The 25,003-nt window shown below is 41.6% G+C and overlaps 2 protein-coding genes and 1 non-coding gene across 5 annotated transcripts in view; 1 reads left to right on the forward strand and 2 right to left on the reverse strand.

Moving 5' to 3' along the window:
- Positions 1-25,003, reverse strand: part of UBAC2 (UBA domain containing 2) — a 169,407-nt gene that overhangs the window by 113,259 nt on the left and 31,145 nt on the right. For all 3 annotated transcript variants that reach the window (XM_032864082.1, XM_032864083.1, XM_032864081.1), the window contains exons 3-4: positions 24,334-24,453; positions 23,683-23,792 (exon numbers count right to left, since the gene is read on the reverse strand). In XM_032864082.1, the coding sequence (XP_032719973.1) occupies positions 23,683-23,792; positions 24,334-24,453 (230 nt within the window). The remainder of the gene's footprint in view (positions 1-23,682; positions 23,793-24,333; positions 24,454-25,003) is intronic.
- Positions 1,035-1,138, reverse strand: LOC116871565. Its single transcript, XR_004383434.1, has one exon. It is a non-coding gene; the product is annotated as a U6 spliceosomal RNA (small nuclear RNA).
- On the forward strand, positions 13,481-18,496 carry GPR18 (G protein-coupled receptor 18). The gene is made up of 2 exons (XM_032864084.1): positions 13,481-13,678; positions 17,298-18,496. The coding sequence occupies exon 2, from the start codon at positions 17,331-17,333 to the stop codon at positions 18,324-18,326; it is 996 nt and encodes a 331-aa protein (XP_032719975.1). The 5' UTR covers positions 13,481-13,678; positions 17,298-17,330; the 3' UTR covers positions 18,327-18,496.

The following is a 25,003-nucleotide window of genomic DNA, read 5'->3' on the forward strand; positions in this document are numbered from 1 at the left end:
TTGTGGACTGTGCTCTTTCTGAAAAATAACTTTAACAAAGAAGCTTAAATAATCCATATCAAAGTTCTGTAAGAACTGTAATATACAAAAAATATATATTTTGTACATTTTACTTTACAAATGCTGCAAAGAGGTCATCCTACCAGCTCTTTACCTAGGTCTTGTCATTTTACCCTTATTTTTTTTTTAAGATTTTTATTTATTTGACAGACAGAACACAAGTAGGCAGAGAGGCAGGCAGAGAGAGGAGGAGGAGGAGGCAGGCTCCCCGCTGAGCAGAGCCTGATGTGAGGCTCGATCCCAGGACACTGGGATCATGACCCGAGCCGAAGGCAGAGGCTTTAACCACTGAGCCACCCAGGCGCCCCTTACCCTTACTTTAATGGTGTCAAGATTTATTTCCTTCTGTCCCTCTTTAACTATCTATAAAGTATTTTCTGGAAGAATATTCTTGAAAAAATTTTAAATACTCTGCTCATAAGAAAGCAAAGTCAGTCATTTAGATTATATAGAAAAATAACAGAACCTCTTCATTTTACAAAGTGTTACTTCAATAGTGTAATAACTCCATACTGCATTGAATTACATCCTTGTTATTTTTTATTGAGGTAGAATTGATATAAAAATTATAGTAGTTTCAGGTATACAACATAATGATTTGATGATATTCATATGTATTACAAAATGACCACCTTGGTTAAGTCTAGTTATTATCCATCACCATATTTAGTTACAAAATTTTCTTTCCCTCCTTTTTAAGGAGTTATTTATTTATTTTTGGAAAGAGCGAGAGAGAGAGACAGCAGGATAGGCAGAGGGAGCGGGAGAGAATCTTAAGCAGATTCCCAATGAGTGTGGAGTCAGATGTGGCGCTCGGTCTCACAACCCTAAGATCATGACTACAGCTAAAATCAAGAGTCGGATGCTCAACTGATTGAGCCACCCAGGTGCCCCCAAAATTTTCTTTCATATGAGAATTTTATTATGAGAATTTTAAGATCTACTTTCTTAGCAATTTTCAAATATGAGATAGAGTATTTTTTAAATGCTTCACGAATCTGCATGTTGTCCTGGAACAGAAGTCATGCTAATCTCTGTATCCTTCCAGTTTTTACACATGTGCCGCCAAAGCGAGGACTACAATGTTATTATTAGCTGTTCACTACAGCGTACATTATACAACCAGGAGTTTTTTAAGTAACTGAAAGTTTGTACCTTTTGACCCCCTTCACCTATTTCTCCCACCCCATCAACCCCTGCTTCTGGCAATCACCAATCTATTCACTTTATCTTTTTTTTTTTTTAAAGATTTTATTTATTTATTTGACAGAGAGAGATCACAAGTAGGTAGAGAGGCAGGCAGAGAGAGAGGAAGGGAAGCAGGCTCCCCGCTGAGCAGAGAGCCTGATGGGGGACTCGATCCCAGGACCCTGAGATCATGACCGGAGCTGAAGGCAGTGGCCTAACCCACTGAGCCATCCAGGCGCCCTTATTCACTGTATCTTATATAAGCTCAGTTGGTTTGGTTTAAAATTTCGTATTACTGGGGTGCCTGGGTGGCCCAACGGTTAAGCATCTGCTTTTGACTCGGGTCATGATCCCGGGGTCCTGGGAGCCCCGAGTTGGGCTCCCTACTCAGTGCGGAGCCTGCTTCTCCCTCTCCCTCTGCTTGCCACTCCCTCTTCTTGTGCGCTCTCTCTCTCAAATAAATAAAATCTTTAAAAAAATAGAGTAAAATAAAACCACGTTACTGAGTAAGATCATACAGTATCTGTCTCTCTGATCTCACTTAGCATCATGCCCTCAGTGTCCATCCATATGGTCACAAATGGCAGGATTTCTTTCTTTTTAAATGACTATTCCAGTGTATGTGTGTCGTGAATCTCACGGTACAGAAGAACCCAGAATCAGAGATGCTCAGGGTGTGAAGGGCTTTCACGGGGGCCCGGCTCCTGCCCCCTGCTCCGCGCCAGAGTTCTGGACGACAGCCCCCCGCCCCGCTCCCCCAGGCACTGCTCGGGCGTCTTCAGTGTCCCCACTTCAGCATCTCCCAAGGGGATCACTTTGCCTTGAGACCCCGAGTGCCAGAGTTACTCCTGACCCAGTCCAGTAACTTCTGTAGCATCTCCCTGGTCTTAATTCGCCCTTGGCCCCGCTCCACCCCGCTTTCAACTCCACATTCCTGCGGCCTCCAGCGACGAAGACTGTTCTCCTGCCCCACCTGCCCGGGCGGGATACACGGCCGCTCTCACCGGCTCCTCACGTGCAGGTCCGTGTCCCCGCCCCGCCCGGATGCTGCCCCGGACCACTGAGCGGCGCCCGCTGCCCCAGAAGGCGGCGTGGGGCGTCCCCAGGCACCTCAGCGGTAACCGGCAGGCGCGCCGTGACGTCGTGAGGTCATGACGTCGCGACGCCACCCCGCAGGCCTCCTGCGGCTCTTCCACACCCGACCGCCGAAGCCCCAGCTCGGCCAGCCAGGGCCCCACGGCTGCTGTCTGCAGGCTGAAGCGAAGGCCCTGACGCTCCCTCTCCGGCGTGGCACATGCCGACTGCGGGCCCACGCCTCGGGCCGCCTGAACCGGCTCATGTGGCAGAGCTGCTGCTCTTTGAGGACACGACTAGCCGTTGTCCCCAAATCGATTTCTCCCTTCTCTCTAGGGGTTTGGCTGTCTTGCTAAGGATTGTTTCCCAGCCCGCCCCCCATGATTAGGTGAGGCCACATAACCAAGTTCTTACCAAAGGTGTGCGAGCAGCGTGACATTTACAATCTCCAAAGCACCTGGTGGAAAAGCGATCCCTCATCCTGGACCTCCCTCCTAACTCCTCCATGCGCGCTGGGAATGGAAACGACGGATCCTACCAGCTCTGCCCCTTCACGACTTTCCTGAACAGAGCTCGCTTGCCCAGCGCGGGAGTTATGAAGAGGGACAGACCTCTGTGTCTCCAGCCACTGCACTCAGGGCTTCGCTGTCCCAAGACAGCTCAGGGACACCTGGTGGCTCAGTCCACTGAGACGGACACCTGGTTTCAGCTCAGGTCCTGCATGACCTCACGCTCAGGTCAGGATCTCAGGGTTGTGGGATCGAGCCCCCTGTAAGGCCCCACACTCAGTAGGGGGTGTGCCTGAGAGTCTCTCTCCCTCGGCCCCTCCCCCCATTCGTTGAAGCGTGCCCTTCCTCTTAAATAAATAAATCTTTAAACATACACACACACACAGACACGAGCTTAGCTTCTACCACTACTAAAAGATCTTCCCAGCTTTTGTAATTTGAAAATCTGATGAGCAGACATGCTACATTTTTAAAGAAATCATTGATAAATATCAATCAGGATGAGCAGAGAACAAAAACACTATAGGAATGGGGCACCTGGGTGGCTCAGTGGGTTAAAGTCTTTGCCTTTGCCTCAGGTCATGATCCCGGGGTCTTGGGATCAAGCCCCATGGGGCTCCCTGCTCAGCAGGGAGCCTGTTTCCTCCTCTCTCTCTCTCTGCCTACTTGTGATCTTTAAGATTTTTTAAAAAATCTTAAAAAAAAAAAAAAACTATAGGAAGGTAAATGCCATTCTTCACTTTCGTATTACTGTAATAATAGAGACAAATGATTTCCAGAGCATAAGAAAAAAGCACCTGCAAGTGGAAGGCTCTGAAGTCAGCCAATTCTACAACAGAGCTTGCTTCTGCCTACCCTATTTTACACCCTCCTGGATGGAAGAAAGCTGCTGGGCACTACAGGTACTCTTCAGATTAAATCACTGGGAAAGGTCCTTTAAAAACACGTGCATTTTACTTAGGAAACTCTACCCTAACATTAAAAAATTTAAAGCTTTTCAATTCATCCTTATCATGAGAACATGATACAGGATAAAACGAAGCCAAAAAAACATTTCTGTACACTACAGGGCACACTCAGTAAAAAGCAACCTATGGAATAAGAGGAAATATTTGCAAATCATACACCTATCTGATAAGGGATTATTATTTAGAAAATATAAAGAACTCCTACAACTCAACAAAGAACAACCTGATTAAAAAATGGACAAAGGGGGCACCTGGGTGGCTCAATGGTTAAAGCCTCCCCGCCTTTGGCTGGGGTCATGATCCCAGGGTCCTGGGATCAAGCCCCGCATCGGGCTCTCTGCTTAGCGGGGAGCCTGCTTCCCCCTCTCTCTGCCTGCCTCTCTGCCTACTTGTGATCTCTGTCTATCAAATAAATTTTTAAAAAAATCTCTAAAAATGGACAAAGGACATGAATAGACATTTCTCCAAAGATATACGAATGGCCAACGAGCACATGAAAAGATGTTCAACATTGCTCATCATCAGGGAAACAAAAATCAAAAGCACAATTAGATACCACCTCACACCCATTAGAACTGCTACTGTCAAAACAAAACAAAATAACAAGCATTGGCAAGTGTGGAGAACTTTGTACCCATGGGGGCGCCTGGGTGGCTCAGTGGGTTAAGCCTCTGCCTTTGGCTCAGGTCATGATCTCAGGGTCCTGGGATTGAGCCCTGCATCGGGCTCTCTGCTCAGCAGGGAGCCTGCTTCCTCCTCTCTCTCTGCCTGCCTCTCTGCCTACTTGTGATCTCTCTCTGTCAAATAAATAAATAAAATCTTAAAAAAAAAAAAAAAAAGAAAAAGAAAAAAAGAAAGAAATTTGTACCCTTGTGCATTACTGGTGGAAATGTCAAGTGGTACAGGCGTTAGAGAAAACAGTGCGGCAGTTCCACAAAAACTAAAAACAGAATTACATGATCCAGCAATTCTACTTCTGGATATACACCCAAAAGTTCTCGAATACCCATGTTAATAGCAGCATTAGTCCTAAGGGCCAAAAGCTGGAAGCAACCCAAGTGTCCATCAGCAGGAAAATGGATGAACAAAATGCGGCAGATTCACACAACTGGACAGTCAGCCCTAAGGAGGAAGGAAACTCAGACACCTGCTACTGCAGGGATGACAGTGAGGACATTATGCTCAGTGAAGTAAGCCAGTCACAGAAGACAAATACCGTATGACTCCACTTAAGTAAGGAGGAATCTAGAAGGTAGAAAGGTGGCTGCCAGGGACTGAAGGGAGAGATGGGAGTTGGCTGTTTAATGAGGACAGAGTTTCAGTTCCAGAAGAGGACAGAAGCTCTGGAGACCGGCTGCTCAACGGTGTGAATGTACTTAACACTACTGAACTATACACTCCGAAGTGGTTAAGACAGGGCTCAGTGGGTTACAAGTCTGCCTCCGGCTCAGGCCATGATCCTGGGGTCCTGGGATCGAGCCCCGCATTGAGCTTGCTTCTCCCTCTCCTCCCCACTCATGCTCTCTCTCTTGCTATCTCTGTCTCTCTCTCTCTCTCTCTCATAAATAAGATCTTTAAAAAAAAATGGTTTAGATAGTAAATTTCGTGTTGTTTTATTTTCCCATAATTAAAACATTTTATTATTTTTTTAAAAGATTATTTATTTGACAGAGAGAGCAAGCAGGGGGAGCGGGAGAGGGAGAAGCAGGCTTCCTGTGATCCCAGGAGCCCAGGACCAAAGGCAGACACTCAACTACTGAGCCACCCACATGCCCCAAAACATTTTAAAAACCGTATCAAATTTGTTCCAAAATTTAACTCTTAACAGAATATCAGGCAGAAATAACATTTAAAATAGGATCTTCCCACGGCCCTAGCCCAGGGATACAGGTCCTACAAAGGAAAATGGTTCCTAAAAAAGACAACATGCATTGCGGGAAGATACGGTCTATAAACCAAAATATTTTGTTAGAAGAATGAGAACATGTCAGTTACCGAATACTACTGAATATAGAAATACTTAGAAATTAACATTAAAATATTTTTATTACCTTCTACCAATTAATAGCTTTCTAAATTTTTTATTTCGAAAATAAATAAAAATTTTATTTCAGTCTCAGTAAGACTTCAGATCAGGTAAAGGTGAAGCTCAAGGGCTCCAAAAACATGTGATCACCTGTAGGTGGCAGTAAAAGCACAGTGTTCACGTCACTGCAGCGATGAGATCACACACGAGCAATCTACACTACTTCCGCAGGTTCTCCTACGGAAATAAATGGTCTGAACTTCTCCCACACAACAAATGTTTTTCCTGCCCAAACACGTCCCCGCCCAGGGCTGGTACTACACCAACCCCAATCTCTGTTTTTTGGCTCTTTCTTTGGCTTGATACGTCTTTGTGATCCTATCTACCTAGAAACACGAGGTATTTGATTCTGGAAACATGGCATCGTTTTCTTTCTTACAGAAAAAGAAACACACAAATACTAGTCAAATCCATGGCCTATTTCCCAAGGGCCTACTAACTGGGGAGGCTTCTGTTGGGTGCTCTGAAGCCCCGGCGGACAGGGGTGCCGGGGGCTCGTTAACAAGACAGACGCACAACACGAAGAACAAGACGAGACGAGGGAGTGCCGTTGAGGGAGGGACAGACATTCCAGGCACCTCTAGCTCCCAGTTCTAAAACCAGTTCTAAAGCCGCCCAAAGGTCTGCATCCCTCGGTCCAAACACACAGCCCCACAGGCTGCCGACGGCTGAGGACGGCACTACCCACCGGCTCCCTTCCCCTGCCTCTTAAGATTCTTTTAGACCGTGTAGCTTGCAGGTGGCAAGAGGCCGTTCGAACCGAAGGTCATACACTTCTCATCAAGAATATCCACACAAGGGGAACCAGGCTGGCTCACCTGGCAGAGCATGTGACTCCTGATCTTGGGGTTGTGAGTTTGAGCCCCACACTGCGTGTGGAGCCTATTAAAAATTTAAAAATATATATCCACAAGAGAAGTATAAGCATTAAGATGACATCATTGCTGCAAAAACTCAACTGACTCATCACTGGGACCACATTAATTCTTCGAGCATAAGAGGGAGAGTGCTGGCAAAAAGCTCTTCTGAGTAACCGAGAAATCAGCAGAGCTTTATTACCAAGGAAACAAACAGCCCGCACATCTCTGTGTCCTCCTCTGCAGGTTGATTACAATGTCTCCATGAGCTCCTCCGCCAAGAACGACAGATATCCCAGGAGAGGGTGGGGGCCAAGTGACCGACAGAGGGCAGCCTGGACCTGGCGTGATCTCCCAGCCCCACCTGCTGCCTGCCCTGTGGAAAAGGATGGGTTACAGGGCAAAGGTCAAAGCAGACAGGCAAATTACCTGCCGGGGCCCAACAAGCTTCTAGAAACGGATTACCATATAAAGAATGAATAAAATCAAATCTGTTAAGAGGAGTCAAGTTGACTTAAAGATAAATGGAAAATGAGGTAAACACACACATACACTAAAGACCACCACCACAACAGGAAACGGGGACGGAGGGCAAAGGCCAGAACGGCTTCGGAAGAGACCCCAGACACCTACACACACGTTGAGGCTTCCCCAAATGGATCCTGGACACAGTGAGGTTTATGTGCAGCGACATGAGGGCACAGAGTCCCAGGTTCTGGCCCATGTCTCTCACCTGGCGCCCTACAAAAATTCAGAGGTAGACAAAGAGAAAATACCGCAGTGGGAAGAGCACCTTAGAGTTGTGTGGTGCCAAAGGTGGGAGGCCTTTCCAGAAAGCCTTATCCAACTTCCCTTTTCTTCACTTGTGAAGAGTGATGATCAGAGAAATGAACTTTTTTTTTTTTTTTAAGCTAACTGGGCCAATTAATTAGTGGCAGAGGTAAAGCTCCCACACTAACCATTCCCAGTCTGAAAATTCCCAGGAAAAATTAAAATGTGCCACAAAGGAAAAAAGGGGACATTTCAGGCAGGAGAAAGACAAAGAGAACTAGTATTTTGGTGTCTAAAACATGCACTTTATTTACATAAGCTCTAAGGAATGAGATGATTCACAGGTAAGAACCAAGATAAGGTGTTTAAAAAAAGTTACTCGTAGAAACAGTTTCCAAGAGGCAGAAACACCCAACCAGTCTCTGCCAACTCAAAGCACAAGTTGAAAAAAAAAAAACAAAAAAAAAACCCTTCTTGAATATGAAATGTAACATGCATACTAAAAAGTGCAGCGTGCTGGGAAATCCATTTGCTCCTTTTCCCTTCTCCACCCTGCTCTGTCCAAGAAGGGTACAGATGGCATCGGAAGGCTCCGGGTCTCCAGCTTCCACTGTGTTCTGCTGGTGGGGGCCTCCGAGCAGACTTGAGTGGAGAGAAGCCCAAGCTGGGGGACTTATTCCTGTAGTTCCCTCTTGCAAGCTTTCCTCAACAGAAAGTCACCACTCTTCTCCAAACAGGTTTCCCTCCCTCCACCTTCTAGTAACCTCTCCTGCCCTGGATCTCTTCGTCCCATAGGGGCGGGGGTCACCACAAGGCCACAGTCCTGCTGGTTTCCCCTTTCCTAACGAGGCGCCAGTCCTGTGTCATGAGGCTCTTACGAATGAGCCCTCCTTGACTCATCTTAAAATCTCTTTCCACTGACACCCTTACAGATACAAAGACAGAATGAAAATAACCAGTTAAATGAATTATCACAAAATAAACACTAGAGTTATGAGCACTTAGGTCAATAACTAGAATTGCCAGCATCCCAGAAGCTCTCCGGTATGCCCTCCTTTTCATTGTATGCGCCCACAACCCTCCAAGGAGTTTCAGCACCTAAGCATGAGACCCGCGAAATCTGATTTCAGTTTGTTCTACTTTTTGGAATTCATATAAATGAAATCATACAATATAAATTCCTTCACATCTGGCTTTTTTCACTGAACTCTATATACCCAAGATTCACCCATGTTGTGGCACGTGCCTGCTATGGGACTCATTTCAATTGTGAAAAGCATTGACCTGTATATCTACACAACCACCGGTTCATCCATTCTACAGCTGAGCATGTGGTTGTTCCAGAGCTACTAGAAACAATGTTACTGTGAACATTCTCATCTATGTTTCCTGAGGCCCAGGAGCACCCACATCTACCTAGGAATGCAATCTGAGTCAGCAGGTAGCTGTATTTTCATTTCACTACTTAGTAACCAACTATTCTCCAAACTGAGACTCCCACCAGCCATGCACAAGAGTTTCCAGTTGCATTCTGGAATATACTATTTCCTTTAACTGTGAGATCAGAGTCCGTAGAAGGGCACCACGTACCTCACAGGAGCCAGAGAGTTCTGTCCTCGGGACTCTGGGTCTCTAGCCGGCTAGTGCAATGTCACAGTGCTAACTCCTGGCATGGGGTCCTGCAGGATTTCAGTGGGTCCAGGACTGATTTCACTGTTAGGTGGCAGCCTTCTGCTAAAATCCTCTAAGGGAGAGAATCTTTACTATCTTTAAGGAACTCTACTTTCATTGCTGATTTAGGTCTATTTTAACTAGAATTATAGATCGCTTTGGTTATGTAGGCTCAATTTGTTTGCTGTGAGTGAAGTAACTGCTTGATTCTCTATATGCTTGTAAAGTTTTTCAACTGTACAAAAATCGCCAAAGAAAAGGAATTTGGAAATCGCTAAATTTGTAATATAATTAAGGAAAGCAAGAAAAAAGGAGGTTCGCATCAACTCGGCCGAAGGACTGTAGCTATAAGGTGCTGACACTTTTCGTAAAAACAGATTTAGACAAATAGTACCTCCATCTTCTTTATCCAGAAAACACTACTCAATATAGCTCCCTCATTAAAAGTAAACAAAACACAAACACACAGATGTATACACACAAAACAGAACAGTCCGTGGAGATACAAGTTTGACAGAGAGAGGGGCAGGGCAACAAAGATTCTATAGCCTCAAAGTGGGCAACCGTTTGGGTCACCAAACAGTAAGAGTCCAGCCCTACCCCCACCCTGGTTCACGGCACTCCTCACTTCCCTCACAACCCTCTTCTTGGGGACAGGCGGGCTGTCTACCAACCACTCCAGCCTTCTGGGTTGATGGCCACCCTCACTGGAAGAAGCAAACATTAAGAACAGTGATCCCTTCCCCAAAACGAATGGGTAAAGAATGAGCAAGATCCCTGCCCCTTGCACGTGCGATGATAAAGAGAATAAGTTAACAACAGGAAACAGAATCTATCTGTGGTTTGGACAAATATAACTGGGACTTACTGTATAAATCTATTAACTACATCCTTCCAAAGAATTATGAAATTGGCTTAACTAAACTATATTCACTCAAAAACTGGGCTCAAGTGCTAAAATAAAAATTCACTGACCTCTAAACCAGGATTCAAGAATGGAACAAAAGCAAATCATTTCACAAAGGGAAGTGAAGCCCTTGGGATATGTGAAGTCCTTCCTCTGCAAGGTAACAAATGTCTCTTTCCCCCATATTCCAAAGTAAGTGAGGAAAGTACAGCGGCATGAACAATACCAGAATGAGGGAAGGTCTACTCTAATAAAAAACGTCATTAAGCTCAAGTATTAAAAAAGCAGACTGGAGGGGCACCTGGGTGGCTCAGTGGGTTAAAGCCTTTGCCTCGGCTCAGGTCATGATCCCAGGGTCCTGGGATCGAGCCCCACATCCAGCTCTCTGCTCAGCAGGGAGCCTGCTTCCCCCTCTCTCTCCATCTGCCTGCCTCTCTGCCTACTTGTGATCTCTGCCTGTCAAATAAATAAATAAAATCTTAAAAAAAAAAAGCGAACTGGACACTGTAAGAGTTTTTACTTCTTGATCAGTTGTTTACTCGCTGCCAAATGGTTCCAGGGAATTCTTCTCACTGTCATTCTTTTTTACAACCAACATAAAGGTGCTGTGGAGGACGAGGGACACAGGGAACAGTGAGAAGCACCACATGGCTCATGGAGAGGAGAGGACGGTCACTGCCCTGAGCCTGAGTGTCTACACTGGCCTGGTGATTGGCAGGTCCCCTCCCTTAGGAGGGTCAGAGCATCCCTGATGCTGTCACCTGGCTCGACGATCCAGCCGCAACTCCCTCGACCCTCCACTTCTTCACCTGCATTTTCAGTCACGCATCCCACCAATATTTATTAAATGCTTGCTACACACACACACACACACACACACACACACCACAGGCCAATCTGTGGAGGAGAACAGGGCAGGACATAGTCCACAATAATACACAGGCCGCCACGGGGACAAGAACCAAGTGCCAAGGAATCTTACAGGGAGAATAACCAACCCGGCTCCGGAGGCCAGGGAAGGTTTCCTGGAAAGGGCAGCACCGGAAATAAGACCCCAGGACACACAGCCACTGGCCAAGCCAAGAGATGTTACCATTGGTGGGACGGCACATGGAAGGTAGGGAAGAGCCAATGCAGAAGGTCCCACGGGGGTAAAACGGAGAGGACGTGAGAAACGAGAGCTGATCTACCCTCAAGCTGCGCGTCTGCGTCTCTCTGCAAGACTGGCAAGTTGGAAGAAACCAATTTCCCTGTTTTCCATAAAGGACTCCGATCTTAATGTGCTACACGCCATCACTGCACCGGTTGATTTTAGCAGCAAAGAGAGCATTAATCAACACTTAATGAAAAAAAAAAAAAAAAAAAAAACTTGTGACAGGGTATATGAAATTAAGGCAATGGAAAGACTGGATCTGCAGGTAAGAGGTTCCTACTCCAGCTGAAATAGCAACTCCTGAACCGCACATGAAGCACAAACCCATGCGTAAAACCCGATGAACATAAGGGAGCGAGGAATGAGTCCTGTCTGGTGAATCCGCCAAGGCGGTCACCTCATAACAAGCTGATTCCAGCAGCCCGGGGGGTGGGGGGGGTGGGGGCTGGGGGGGGTGGGTCTGAGTTCTTCAGCAAGGGACTGGCCCTCCTGGGCTTTGCATCCCTGTCGACACAAGAAGGAGTTGCTTAGGTTACTGTCAATGCTTCTAAAACCCATTACTACGATGATGACAGGTTATCACAGTCAAAAGTAGTTAATCCCCGGGGTGCCTAGGTGGCTCGGTGGGTTAAAGCCTCTGCCTTCAGCTCAGGTCATGGTCTCAGGGTCCTGGGATCGAGCCCCACAGCAGGCTTCCTGCTCAGCGGGAAGCCTGCTTCCCCCTCTCTTTCTGCCTGCCTCTCTGCCTACCTGTGATCTCTCTCTCTGCCAAATAAATCTTTAAAAAAAAAAAAAAAAGTACTTGGGCACCTGGGTGGCTCAGTGGGTTAAAGCCTCTGCCTTCAGCTCAGGTCATGATCCCAGGGTCCTGGGATCGAGCCCCACACTGGGCTCTCTGCTCAGCAGGGAGCCTGCTTCACCCACACTCTCTACCTGCCTCTCTGCCTACTTGTGATCTCTGTCAAATAAATAAATAAAATCTTTAAAAAAAAAAAAAAAGTACTTACTCCCCAAAGGCAAGACTTTAAATAACTTTATAAGTTTACTATGGTTTTATCCATAAAAAAAAAAGAACATGGACAAAAAGAACATGAGCCCTCAAGCTGTCTTAAATTCAAAAAGCAAATAGTGAAGTTCATGTACCCTTAAAAAGTTGACAAATCATGCATCACCAAAAAAAAAGATAAGTAAAATTTTAATACAAGCAAATGAGATAATTTTTTTTTTTAAGAAAACAGAAAGTAAAAAATTTAATGTAATGAGGCAGGCGATGATTGGGGTTGCTCACTTCCCTTCCCATTGGTTTCATTTCCCTTTCGAGGTTAAAATACTCCCAACATGCAAACTATTCCACTCAAGAATTCCAGTCCTTTCATAGCAATCTGCAGAGATGTTTACACAAAAGGGATTATTTTAGATTTCCATGTGACAGAAAAGGATAGAATGCATTGGGGGGATTAAAAAATAAAGTAGGGGGTACCTGGGTGGCTCAAGGCGGTTAAGCATCTGACTCTTGATTTCCACTCGGATCATGACCTCAGGGTCGTGAGATCGAGCCCTGTGTTTAGGGGGGTATCTGCTAGAGATTCTTTCTCCTTCTCCTTCTGCCCCTCCTACCCCCCACCCACCTCACACTCACTACTCTTGGGGGAGAAAAAAAAAAGCAAACCAAAGTGCATAAATGCATATGCAAGACAGAAGCAAATAACCGAGGATCCCAATTTTAACCTCTCAGAAATATCTTAACAATAAAAGTGGGTATTTTAGGATTTTGGGAACTTTGTGGTGAAGGGTTAACTCTGTTTCAGAGTTAACAAAGTTAACAAAGTGCCAGGCACTATGTTAAGAACATGGAATTTTTCTGATTTAGGGTCACAATCCTACCAGATGAGTATGAGTTCTACCTCAACTGTATAGAGACTAAGTAGGAACAGAGACTCAGTGGGGTTAAGTAACTAGACAAAGTCACACAGCTTAAAAAGTGAAGAAGCTATACTATGAATCCCATCCTAGTCAACATCAAATCTCATTCTCCCTTTCAGCATCAAAGTAAACGACCTGAATACATTTTCCTCTTTCTGTCTGATTCTCTTAACTATATGCCTCATTTCAGGAGGGGTTTATGCTAATCATGACTTCATAAACAAATCATTTGTGAGAGAAACCACATCCAGGGTAAAGTCATAAGTTGAAAAAGCCTTATTTCAGAGAGTACTTCCTGAAAGAGAAAAACCGAGTGAATACCAACTCCTCTGCCAAGTGTTACATTTGAAACAACTTTGTAAATGAAAAGAAGACCTCAGACAAAAGAAATACTACATTTCTTAAATATACCGTTTTTAGAAAGAGCTATTTTAACGCAAGATACCTTTTTTATATACCTGGATATGAAGAAATATGTTCCTCTCTAACACAGCCATTTGATGGACAGGAGGTAAGTAGCATTTAGTTAATTTCATCACAGATTATCACCAAGTAATGCTGTACTTAAGAGGTACAAACTTCCAGTTGTAAGTAAGGCATGGGGATGAAAAGCACAGCATGGGAAAAGTGGTCAATAATATTGTGATAACTTTGTATGTAACAGAAAAAAAAGTAGTGCTATACTTACTAAGTTTCAAAATAATTTGTTTTAATAATATATTACTGACACTATGCTAGCAAAGGACCTTGAAATGGGTTATGCTGTCATCTTCCTGCACTATTTTTTTTTATAAGAAACTTTTTTTTTTAAGATTTTTTATTTATTTATTTGACAGACAGAGATCACAAGTAGGCAGAGAGGCAGGCAGAGAGAGAGGAAGGGAATCAGGCTCCCTGCTGAGCAGAGAGCCTGTGGGGCTTGATCCCAGAACCCTGGGATCATGACCTGAGCTGAAGGCAGAGGCTTTAACCCACTGAGCCACCCAGGCGCCCCATCTTCCTGCACTATTAATGTGATTTTAAATTTATTTTCAACATTGTTTTACATTAAGAGTAACTGTAATTTTTTTCAACGTAAGGAAAATGCTATGATAAATCATAAGCATATTTAGGAGTCTTTGTCACTTGGTTTCAATTACACTGTTTCACAAGATGTACTTAAATGCTTCCACCCACCCCCCAAAAAAAGACTATGGGGAGCTTGGTTGTCTCAGTCAGTTAAGCATCTGACTCTTGATTGCAGCTCAGGTCATGATCTCAGGGTCTTGAGGTCAAGTCCCGTACCATGCATAGTCTGATGGAGATTCTCTTTTTCCCTCTGCCCTTCCCCACTCCCCCCAATAAATAAATCTTAAAAAAAAAAAAAAAAGGACTATAGTTACTGAATCTAAAGTTTTTAGAACTCTGACTTGAAAGCCAATCACTCTTTAATAATTATCCAAAAATGTATTTGTATGTACAACAGCACAACCTGTCTGGAAATGCCTTTAAAACATGCATCACAGGGGCACCTGGGTGGCTCAGTGGGTTAAAGCCTCTGCCTTCAGCTAAGGTCATGGTCCCAGGGTCCTGGGATCAAGCCTCACATCAGGCTCTCTGTTCAGCGGGGAGCCTGCTTCCTCCTCTCTCTCTCTCTCTCTGCCTGCCTCTCTGCCTACTTGTGATCTCTGTCTGTCAAATAAATAAATAAATAAAAATGCATCACATATATTTTGTCAACCTTTAGCAAATGAATACAAGTGTTGGTGACATAAAAGCAGCTTAAGCCCAATGGAGGTTAAAAGATTTACTCAGAAAGTGTTTGTGGGGCACCTGGGTGGCTCAGTGGGTTAAAGCCTCTGCCTTAGGCTCAGGTCATGATCTTTGAGTCCTGGGATAGAGCCCCACATCAGCCTCTCTGCTCAACAGGGAGCCTGCCTCCCCTTCTCTCTCCCTGCCTCTCTGCCTACTTATGATTTCTGTCAAATAAATAAAATCTTAAAAAAAAAAAAGTGTTTGTAACTATGAAATTTACATGCCGAATTCAGGGATAAGTTTGGGGGAAGGGAGTCCAGAAACAATATCAAGAGAAAAAAGATACAAAATTTCATTTTTATTAGAACTGCTACTAATTAAAAATTCAATGAAAATTTGAGTCAAGTCTCCAAAACTATTCTATGTGTAACACAGGTGATTTAATTTTTCTATGTAGTACTTTAATCATTTGATAGGAATTAAAATTCTAGTCACACCAATATTTGGAAGTTTTAATTAATACAGGTTATTAATATATAGAATTCTAATCCAAAATCATATCTAACCTAGATACTTGGCAAACCAGCTATAATCAAGAAGGAAGGTAAAAAGGGAGAAGGGGAGGAAATGGAAAAACAAACTCTTATCTTGTGTTTGTTCACAGCAATTGCTCAGATTCATTGTATTTATTTTTGCTCAAATTAATTTTAACTTATCAATAGCCCATGATGCCACTAACCAGACTACTGCTAATCGCCCCCACAGTTCTCACTAAAGAGAGACTCAGGGCTGAATTAGAGACAGCCCACTCTGCCAAGTGACATTTCTGAAGGAAACTTTTCTTACACCTCCATGTTTCAAGGGGATACCACAAGATTCCATCTCTTTGTAAGCGAGGTTATTTTTAAAATCACTGTTGTTGACATTGCATCATGGGTGATGGAGGTTTCACTCTGAGGAAGGTCGATGATGTTTATAATCACAGCTAAACTCCTTTCCATTAGAAATGAACATTGTCTTTTTGGTGATGGGCATTAGTTTCTGCATATACCTAAAGTTACTGAGTGATTTCTAATTAATAACTACTTATCTTTGATATTCCTCCTTGAAATTTAATTTGACGAGTAATACTTAAGTTTCTCTATCTAGGTAGAGTGAGGGCATGAGAGTTACTATACTAGCAATGTCCTCTTCTCAAGGTGTTGCTTTCTGTGCACACACTGACATCCATTTCTACGACACTGGTAAACACCATCTGGAAGACAGCGTTAGGCACTTCAACTGTGCATTAAAAACTCATCTATTGTTCTAAGAGTCAAGTTCTTAATCTGTGGACCATGGCACAACACACTGCTGTTTCTAGACCTATGGTAATTGAGAAAGAACATAATACCATGAGAAAGTGTTTCCACTTAAAAATAAACAGGTTTAATAACTAACCAAGCAAATATTCACTGACAAACCAGAAAGTAGTTGCTATGGGTCCCTCCTTCACTCATCCATCAACTTGACAAACATTTACTTAATGAGAATTCCTATGGATGCAAGAAGCAGTGGCGATATAGTAGGCAAAAGGGAAAGTTCTTATTTTCAAACGAGAATTACTGCGAATTAACCAGTTATGTGGTTCCTTTATTAGTTTTCTAATATACATTTTATATACTAAAACTATATTTAATAAGTAAAAATTCATTTTTCAGATATTACTAACAGGTTATAAAACATTTAAACAGAATAAAGATGAAAAAAAGTAGCAAACTATTTTGTAAGATTCAAAATTCAGAATGGCCTTCTCCCAATTAGTCCCAATAAAAAGATGTTTACTATAAGAATAATTGCTACCCAATTCCACACAACAAGAAAAATCATTTAGGGACGCCTGGGTGGCTCAGCTGGTTAAGCAGCTGCCTTCGGCTCAGGTCATGATCCCAGCGTCCTGGGATCGAGTCCCACATCGGGCTCCTTGCTCATCCGGGAGCCTGCTTCTCCCTCTGCCTCTGCCTGCCATTCTGTCTGCCTGTGCTCGCTCTCTACCTCTCTCTCTCTGACAAATAAATAAATAAAATCTTAAAAAAAAAAAGAAAAGAAAAAGAAAAAACATTTAAAAAAAGGTTATTCTTTAGGGGAAAAGGGAGTGAGCAAAGAGAAAAAAAAAAAAAAGAATAAATGTGCCAGTGCTTTATAATTCACCAGAGCATTTTAATAGGTTAGTGCATGTCAGTAACAATACCTAGGAAATGTATTTCTTAATAAATAGTAAGACACATATGTTGACTCCACAACATAAAATACTCTTACATTTAAAATCCATTGACATGCCAAGTCAACTATGAGAGTGTTCAGCATTTATTTTTCAACAAAGGGTTTTATTCCTATTTTTGTTTACTATTTTGCAGTTTCTAAGTTCCGTTCCCCCAACAAACTATAAGATGACCACTCCTCACAATCCAGCTCAACCTAGCCCTCCGAACGACTCACACCCAGAAGAATACAAGATCGCGGCCCTTGTCTTCTACAGCTGTATCTTCACAATCGGATTATTTGTTAATGCCACTGCCTTATGGGTTTTTAGCTGTACCACCAAGAAGAGAACCACTGTGACCATCTATATGATGAACGTAGCATTGTTGGATTTAATATTTATAATAAGCTTACCCTTTCGGATGTTTTATTATGCAAAAGGTGAATGGCCATTCGGAGAGTACTTCTGCCAGATTCTTGGGGCTCTCACGGTGTTTTACCCAAGCATTGCTCTATGGCTTCTTGCTTTAATTAGTGCCGACAGATACATGGCCATTGTGCAGCCAAAATATGCCAAAGAACTTAAAAACACAGGCAAAGCAGTGCTAGCGTGCGTGGGAGTCTGGATAATGACCCTGACAACCACCGTCCCACTTCTGCTGCTCTACGAAGACCCAGATAAAGCCTCCGCTCCCCCGACCTGCCTGAAGATTTCGGACATCATCCACTTAAAAGCTATTAACATGTTAAATTTCACTCGACTGATATTTTTTTTCTTGATTCCCCTGTTCATCATGATTGGGTGCTACTCAGTCATCATTCATAGTCTCCTTCACGGGAAGACATCTAAGCTGAAACCAAAAGTCAAGGAGAAGTCTATAAGAATCATCATCACACTCATGGTACAAGTCATCGTCTGCTTCATGCCTTTCCACATCTGTTTTGCTTTCCTGATGCTTGAAGGGGAGGAGAACAGTTACAGTCCCTGGGGAGCCTTTACTACCTTCCTCATGAACCTCAGCACCTGTCTGGATGTGATCCTCTACTACATTGTTTCAAAACAATTTCAGGCTCGCGTCATCAGCGTCATGCTCTACCGCAATTACCTTCGGAGCGTGCGCAGAAAAAGCTTCCGCTCAGGTAGTTTACGGTCACTAAGCAACATAAACAGTGAAATGCTTTGAACGATAAGTAGGGTTTTGTCTTTAGTTTCTTTATATTCACTTTACTAACTACCCTAAGGTCAGTGGATATTCTGTATATTACCAAGTCCCTTCTCGCCTGAAAAAAACAAACCTAAAAACACTTTTGTGGGATCTATTGTGTGACAACATAATTAAATATTCTTAAGTATGAATTCATTATTTTTATTTTCAAAACTTGTATGAAACATATTTGTGAGTTACTGAGAGAAAAATATGCAATTTGTATTTCACAATCAAGCCTTATCTAAATACATAGTTGACAACTTTTTGGATTTAATTCTATGTGCAAGTGAGTTGACGTCAATCAAGTCAGTAGGCCAAAAAAAAAAAAAATCCACTTACTGTTCCAAATAGTTTAAATTATTAAATTATAATTTGATTAAGCCAAAACCAAAGCTCCCTTTGGTTTAACTTACACTCAGGATCGACAGTCTAAATCTTACAATAGTTTGTCTTCTAAACACCAAACTTCCAAGATTCCTACACAAACAACTATATTCAACCCATCACTGTTACTTGCCACCAACCAAAATTAGCAGGAGCCATCACCTCAAGGGGCCTGCAAAGGCAATCTCCATTAGCCCTCCCCTACTCTGAATTCATTTTTTTTTGGGGTGGGGGGGAACAGACTATAGTCATTCAATAAACACTGAGAGCCTGCGTGCACCAGACTCTACTTACAACCAATGCAAGAGACCTAATCCCTGACCCTATTTCTGCCCAATAACCCAAGTTCATTTCTCTGACACGAAGTTTCTGCTGTTAGGTAAAATATATTTCTCCAGGATAAACAGATTACTCTTCGTATTGACTAAACATCACATTACAAGAAGACGATTTTTTTCCCAGGCCATATATCACAGTGTAACAGCACTAGTCAGGGACCTTGGATTCTTCCCCCACCCTTGCCATTTAATTTCCCCCAATGAAGTAACAAACCAAGTAACTTCCCTATTTAAAAACAAAAGAAAGTAAACTATAATCTGTAAAGGACATAGTATTATAAATATTATGGAAATTAGTCTACCATAACTTCCTCTCTGCTAAATCACTTTCATTACTCTTAACATGATCACCTCCTAATGGGACTAAGAATCAAATAAATGCATTAGTTAGAAATAGATTTCTATAATTAACATGGGTAAATTCATATTCTTAGGGGGAAAAAAAGGAAGGAGCCTAATCATAAAATAGTGTTTTAATACTAGAAGATCCCTTAGATGACCTTCTAGTCTAACTTGTCTGTTTTATATATAAAGGAACTAAAATCCAATGAGGTTATGTAACTTGCTCAATTGAAGAACCAGGAGTAGAAATCAAGTTCCTGTTATGTCAACCACCAATTCTCAATAATAAAAAGCAAAAAGTTCACAGAACATAAACATTCTCAGACCTACAGAAGATAAAGGCGTCAAGGTGGTACTGAGACGCAGTTTCTCTACAAAAAGAAAACTACTTCAAGTTTTTAGTTTGAATAGTCAAGTGAACAAGATACTTTAGCAAGTATCTTTTAAACAAATAATTATTTCTGAAACATGGGAAATAACTCTTATATTTGATACAGATTTATGGTCTGTATATACAGTCATAGCCTGCTCTCAACTATATGGTTTAGTCTACTCTTATGTACTTTATCATTTCATTATTTTTATTTTTAAAATTTTTAAAATTTCAAAAGATTTTATTTTTAAATTCAGCCAGTATGGGGCTCGAACTCACAACCCTGAGATCCAGAGCTGCATGCACCACTGACTGAGCCAGCCAGGAGCTCCCTGGGTAATCTATTAAATGGCAAGTTCTCTGTAATGGTTTTTCTTGGTGAAAAGAACTTAATTTGGGAGCACAAAATCCAAAAAAAACTTTACTGACACAAGTCAAAATATATGTTACGGTTCTCACAGTAAAACTATAGATAATCTAAAGCACAATTAAAAAATAATTTTATTAAACTATAATCAGATGCATTTTAATATGATGTGTGAAAATTCAAAATTCCACTTATTCTGGAGAATTCTGATTCTGAAAAACAATATAACATCCATATGTAAATACTAACAACTAAAAAATAATAGGTATTTAAGGACAGTTGTGTGATTGGAATGGGTGTCTTAAAGCACCTAATATACATTGCTTTTAATGGTGTTATCTCTACTTTCAAAACATAATGGTCACATTTTCTGAATTTCAAATAACAGTCTTGAGAATCTATCAGATGCTACGTATAATTTCTTTGCAGGACACTATAAACGAAATGAACAGGCCTATGGGTCGAAGACCTTACCTTAGTCTTATGCGGCTACACTTGCAATCAAGGCTATCCCATCAACATTACAGAATGTAAGGCAATGAGCACATAAAGTGAAACTAGTTCTCCCTCAAACAGCCAGAAAGATGGCATGGAAAGCCCAGGTAATAATTACAATGACAATGTAATAAATGCTAGGGATCTTAATAAATTTGCTGGAATGCACATAAAAGGGCGACAGGGTGCAGAAAGAAAACCAAGGAGGCATGAGAATACAAATACATAGCATGTTAAGAGAGCTGAATGACCGATGGAGTGACTTGAAACACTGGACAGATTATGAGGGCTCTGATGGGAAAGAAGAAAACCAGTATGAGGGGTCAGGGTTGTCACCGCTAGGATGTTTGCATGAAAGAGCTCACTTAATTCTTCCCACTGCCTGGGATGTATAGAGTACTGACTCTCAATTCACATATCAGATAAACTGAGCTCAGCAAGGGAACTTGAGAGAAGTAACTTGCTCAAGATTTTACACAAGGAGTAAGTGGGAGAGCTGCGATGTCCAATCTGGCACATCTGACGGCAAAGCCTCTGCATTCCCACTATTCTAGACGTCTCTGCTGCCATCTTGAATGAGGCTGATTTTACTTTGAAGGAAGTGAGGATTTAAAAGATTTTAAAAGGAAGCCTGGCACGGTTGAACTTGCGTTTTGGAAGAATAACTTCTAACCACAGTGCATGGGATGCTTTGAAGTGGACAGGAAGACTAGTTAGAGAAATACTGGAACAACCTAGGCAGGGAAAGATCGGAGTTTAGGGGTGCCTAGGAGGCTCAGTCGGGCAAGTGTTTGCCTTCGGCTCAAGCATGATATCGGGGTCCTGGGATTGAGCCTGGTGTCAGGCTCCCTGCTCAGCGGTGAGTCTGCTTTTCCCTCTCCCTTTGCCCTTCCCCCCATTTGTGCTCTAGCGCGCGTGCGCGCGCGCGCGCTCTCTCTCTCAAATAAATAAATAAATAAATAAGATCTTAGAGTTTAGACTGATCTGACAGCAGGAGTAGAGAAGATGGGGTGAATGAATGATTTACACAGGACTTCAAACTAACAGGACCTGGTGTTGAGGATGAAGAAAGGATGAGAAAAGAGGAAGACTGGATAACCAGGTGGATGGAAATGCCATTAATGGAGATGGGAGCCCAGCAAAGGAGGAGACCAGAAGAGATGAGAGCTCAGAACACGATCCATTTTCTCTGAGTCTTAGAAGTCACTTGGAGACGTGGCTCCAGCAAGATCAGGAGAGTAATATGGGCTGCAAATAGAGAGCTGGGAAACAAAAGATGTTAACTGTAGCTGAAGCCATGGGAGGACAAGGAAGCCCAGAGGGAGCCTGAGGAAGGCTGAGCACAGTAAACAAGATTAAAAAGCACGAGGGGAGAGCAGTGTGCTGGGGCTCCAGGGAGCGGGTCAGTTCGTGAAATAATGGGAGCCCAAAGCACTTATGGGCCACTGAAAGGCCAAATAAAACAACTGAAAACAAGCCACTGGCTTTAAAAATTAGTTGGCTGCTGGTGACATTTATAAGACAAGTTTTAACAATAGTGAGGTAAAAAAAAGAAGAGAAAGAACTAAACAGAAATGAAGAATTGTAGAGAATGCAAATAAATTGGGCATTGGTGGCAAAAGAAAAAGGGTAACAAGATGTTATGTGAAGAATATTGCAATTTATAAAGCACAATGACTAAAAGAGTCGTTTCCTCTCTTGAATTTCTGAAGCTCTGCTACCGTCTAACGAAAGACGTATTTACAAAATGCGCAGTTTACTGAAATAAAGACTGATGTTCCAAGAAGTCTATGTTTGAGAAAGCTTCAGGACTCTAAAAAGCCATTGGTAATACTTTATAACTTGAAAAGGAAAGAGAAATATGTTCTCATTCAGGTGATGGCTGAATTAACATTCATACTTTCTTTCAATACACTTCCATAACTCAGGAGGCCATATCAAAAACCAAAAAGAATGAGCCCGGATGAGAAATGTTTGGGGAAAACTAATGATTCGGTAATGCTACTTCTCTTCTGAATTAACATGAGTCATTCCGGATGACTACACTATTTTCCACAACGGCAGAAGGGTCAACTTAAACTTCTCCATCTAATTATAATCATAACCAATGGAACTCAACAAAAACAGTCTAACAATTATGACACAGAAATTTATCTGTCTCCATTCAGATATCATTCAGAATCAAACATTTTTTAAAAAGCTAATGGTCAACCCTCAATTAATGAGTGCAACTATAATTAAGTAAATCCCACAAAGGCTACACTATAAATATGAACAACATAAGTGTGAAGGCTATTAGATCACTAACTATATAAGTGACTCTGAATTAAGATACTTTCAGTCCCAAACAGTTCTCTAAAAACATATTGCTAAATTAAAATAAGGCAGAAGTTATTATACACAGAATTTTAAATATCTGATATCTGTATTTCATAGTATCTTATCTCTCAGAACTTAATTCCAAGACGCTTTAAGGTCATTTATATGTGCTAACTACTTTCAGATACTAGTTATTTCATAAACTAATACATGTTTTGTTTTGTTTTGTTTTGTTTTGAAAGATCAACACAATACAAAATCATACACACACACACACACACACACACACACACACACACGGGCTGGCTATTGCTAGCTGACTATAAAATACCAATTTTAAAAACATCATTCTTCAGAGGCTTAACTTCAGACAAACTGTTTCCAAATCTAATCTAAATTTTGTTTAGTTAGTTCATAAAACTACAGATAAAATTTCATCATAAAAATACAAAATGAATTTTACCTTCTGGACCAAAAGAGGACATTCACTAAAAATTCTCTAAAATATTTCAAAGCTGAAAAAAGGAGTGAGTATAATATGGATTCTCTTTCAAGAACATAATGAAAATGTGATTAAGTATACATTGGATTTTTTTACCCAAAAAGTCAATTTTACTACATTTAGAGTTTAAAATATTCTTTTACTGACTTTCATGTACAAAAACTTAAATCAGATTTAACTAATTATTAAGCTAATCTTTGAGAGTTACTTACAATCCAGAAGGCAGATTCCCGGCTGCAGCAATACCAAAGAAATACCACACGGCCTCAACGAGAATGAAGTCAACCAAAACCGACAAAACCCAGGAACCCAGCAAAAAGGACTAAAAATAAAACAGGAAGAACATTACTGAAAGGAGTCTTCAAAAAATAAACTAACATTTATTTAATTAAAAGGAACTCAGGTACATTTTTTTAATTTGTTTTTATTAGTAGCACAGGGTTTTCAAAATAGGGGAGAAAAGCCATATTGGTCAAATGCATTAATATTTTCATAATTTCTAAGTATGGTAAAAACAAAACACATTTATAGCATGATTTATTTTTAACAAGTAACACACAAATCATTAAGCACAATAAGCAATTAAAATTTTATTGAAGTAAAAATCTTAATAAAAAATTTTATTAGCCACTCACACCTGATATTTTCTATTATCATTATCATTTTATTATGCAAGTGGCTCAAACTGAAAATTTTTCTTTGGCTAATATGCATGCTTCAAATCAGACAGAGGATCATGTAATTAAAAGACAACTGTTAATAATAACACTAAGCTTAGCAAAATAAAACTATTTAAAAATAAGAAAACAAAAATACTTTTTTCCATAACCTAAGCAGCAAAAGGAAAATTCATAAAAACTTACTGCAAATTTTCTGCTTCCATATCTTCTTTCAAATATCCTAAAATTATAAATAAGCAGACTACTGCAGAAAGTATCTTTCAAATCAAGGCAAATTATTCTTCCACATATCAACCTCCAAATCTAAATGGGGATTTAAAAAAGAATAATGAGTAGGATTTGTTCAGATTTCTGCCTTAGCAAATTTATTACATTTACGTCATACTGCTTAATTTTAATACCCTAATTTGATAAATTAATGACATGCACCATGTAGGCAGGTCCCCACCTTACAGCACAGGTGCCCATATAGCAGCACATTAGAAGGGGACCCCGCCTACGTGGCCAGCTAAACCAAATCAATCCCCCAAATCAGACATGTACCAACTTGGGGCCAAAGGGCCTTCTGTTCCCTTGCAGTGGTTCTCAGGGCTGGCTGCAGACTAGAATCCCCTGGGATTTTTGGTTTAAAGTACACCAGTGTTTAGGCCTACCATGAGATTTTTCAACCCAGCTGGTCTAGGGTGAGGTCTTGGCATCAGTGTGTGTGTGTGTGTGTTTAGTTTATTAAGGTGATTCTAATGTGCAGCCAGGGTCCAGAAGTGCATTATAGCAACTGAAATGAGAGGGAAGCAATATTCTATTCTGACAGAAAGCAGTAATTTGGATAAATAACTGAAAGCCTTTCAGAGGA

This window comes from Lontra canadensis, unplaced genomic scaffold (genome assembly GCF_010015895.1).
Source record: "Lontra canadensis isolate GAN:19392208 unplaced genomic scaffold, GSC_riverotter_1.0 scaffold26, whole genome shotgun sequence".
In the NCBI taxonomy this organism is placed as follows: Eukaryota; Metazoa; Chordata; class Mammalia; order Carnivora; family Mustelidae; genus Lontra; species Lontra canadensis.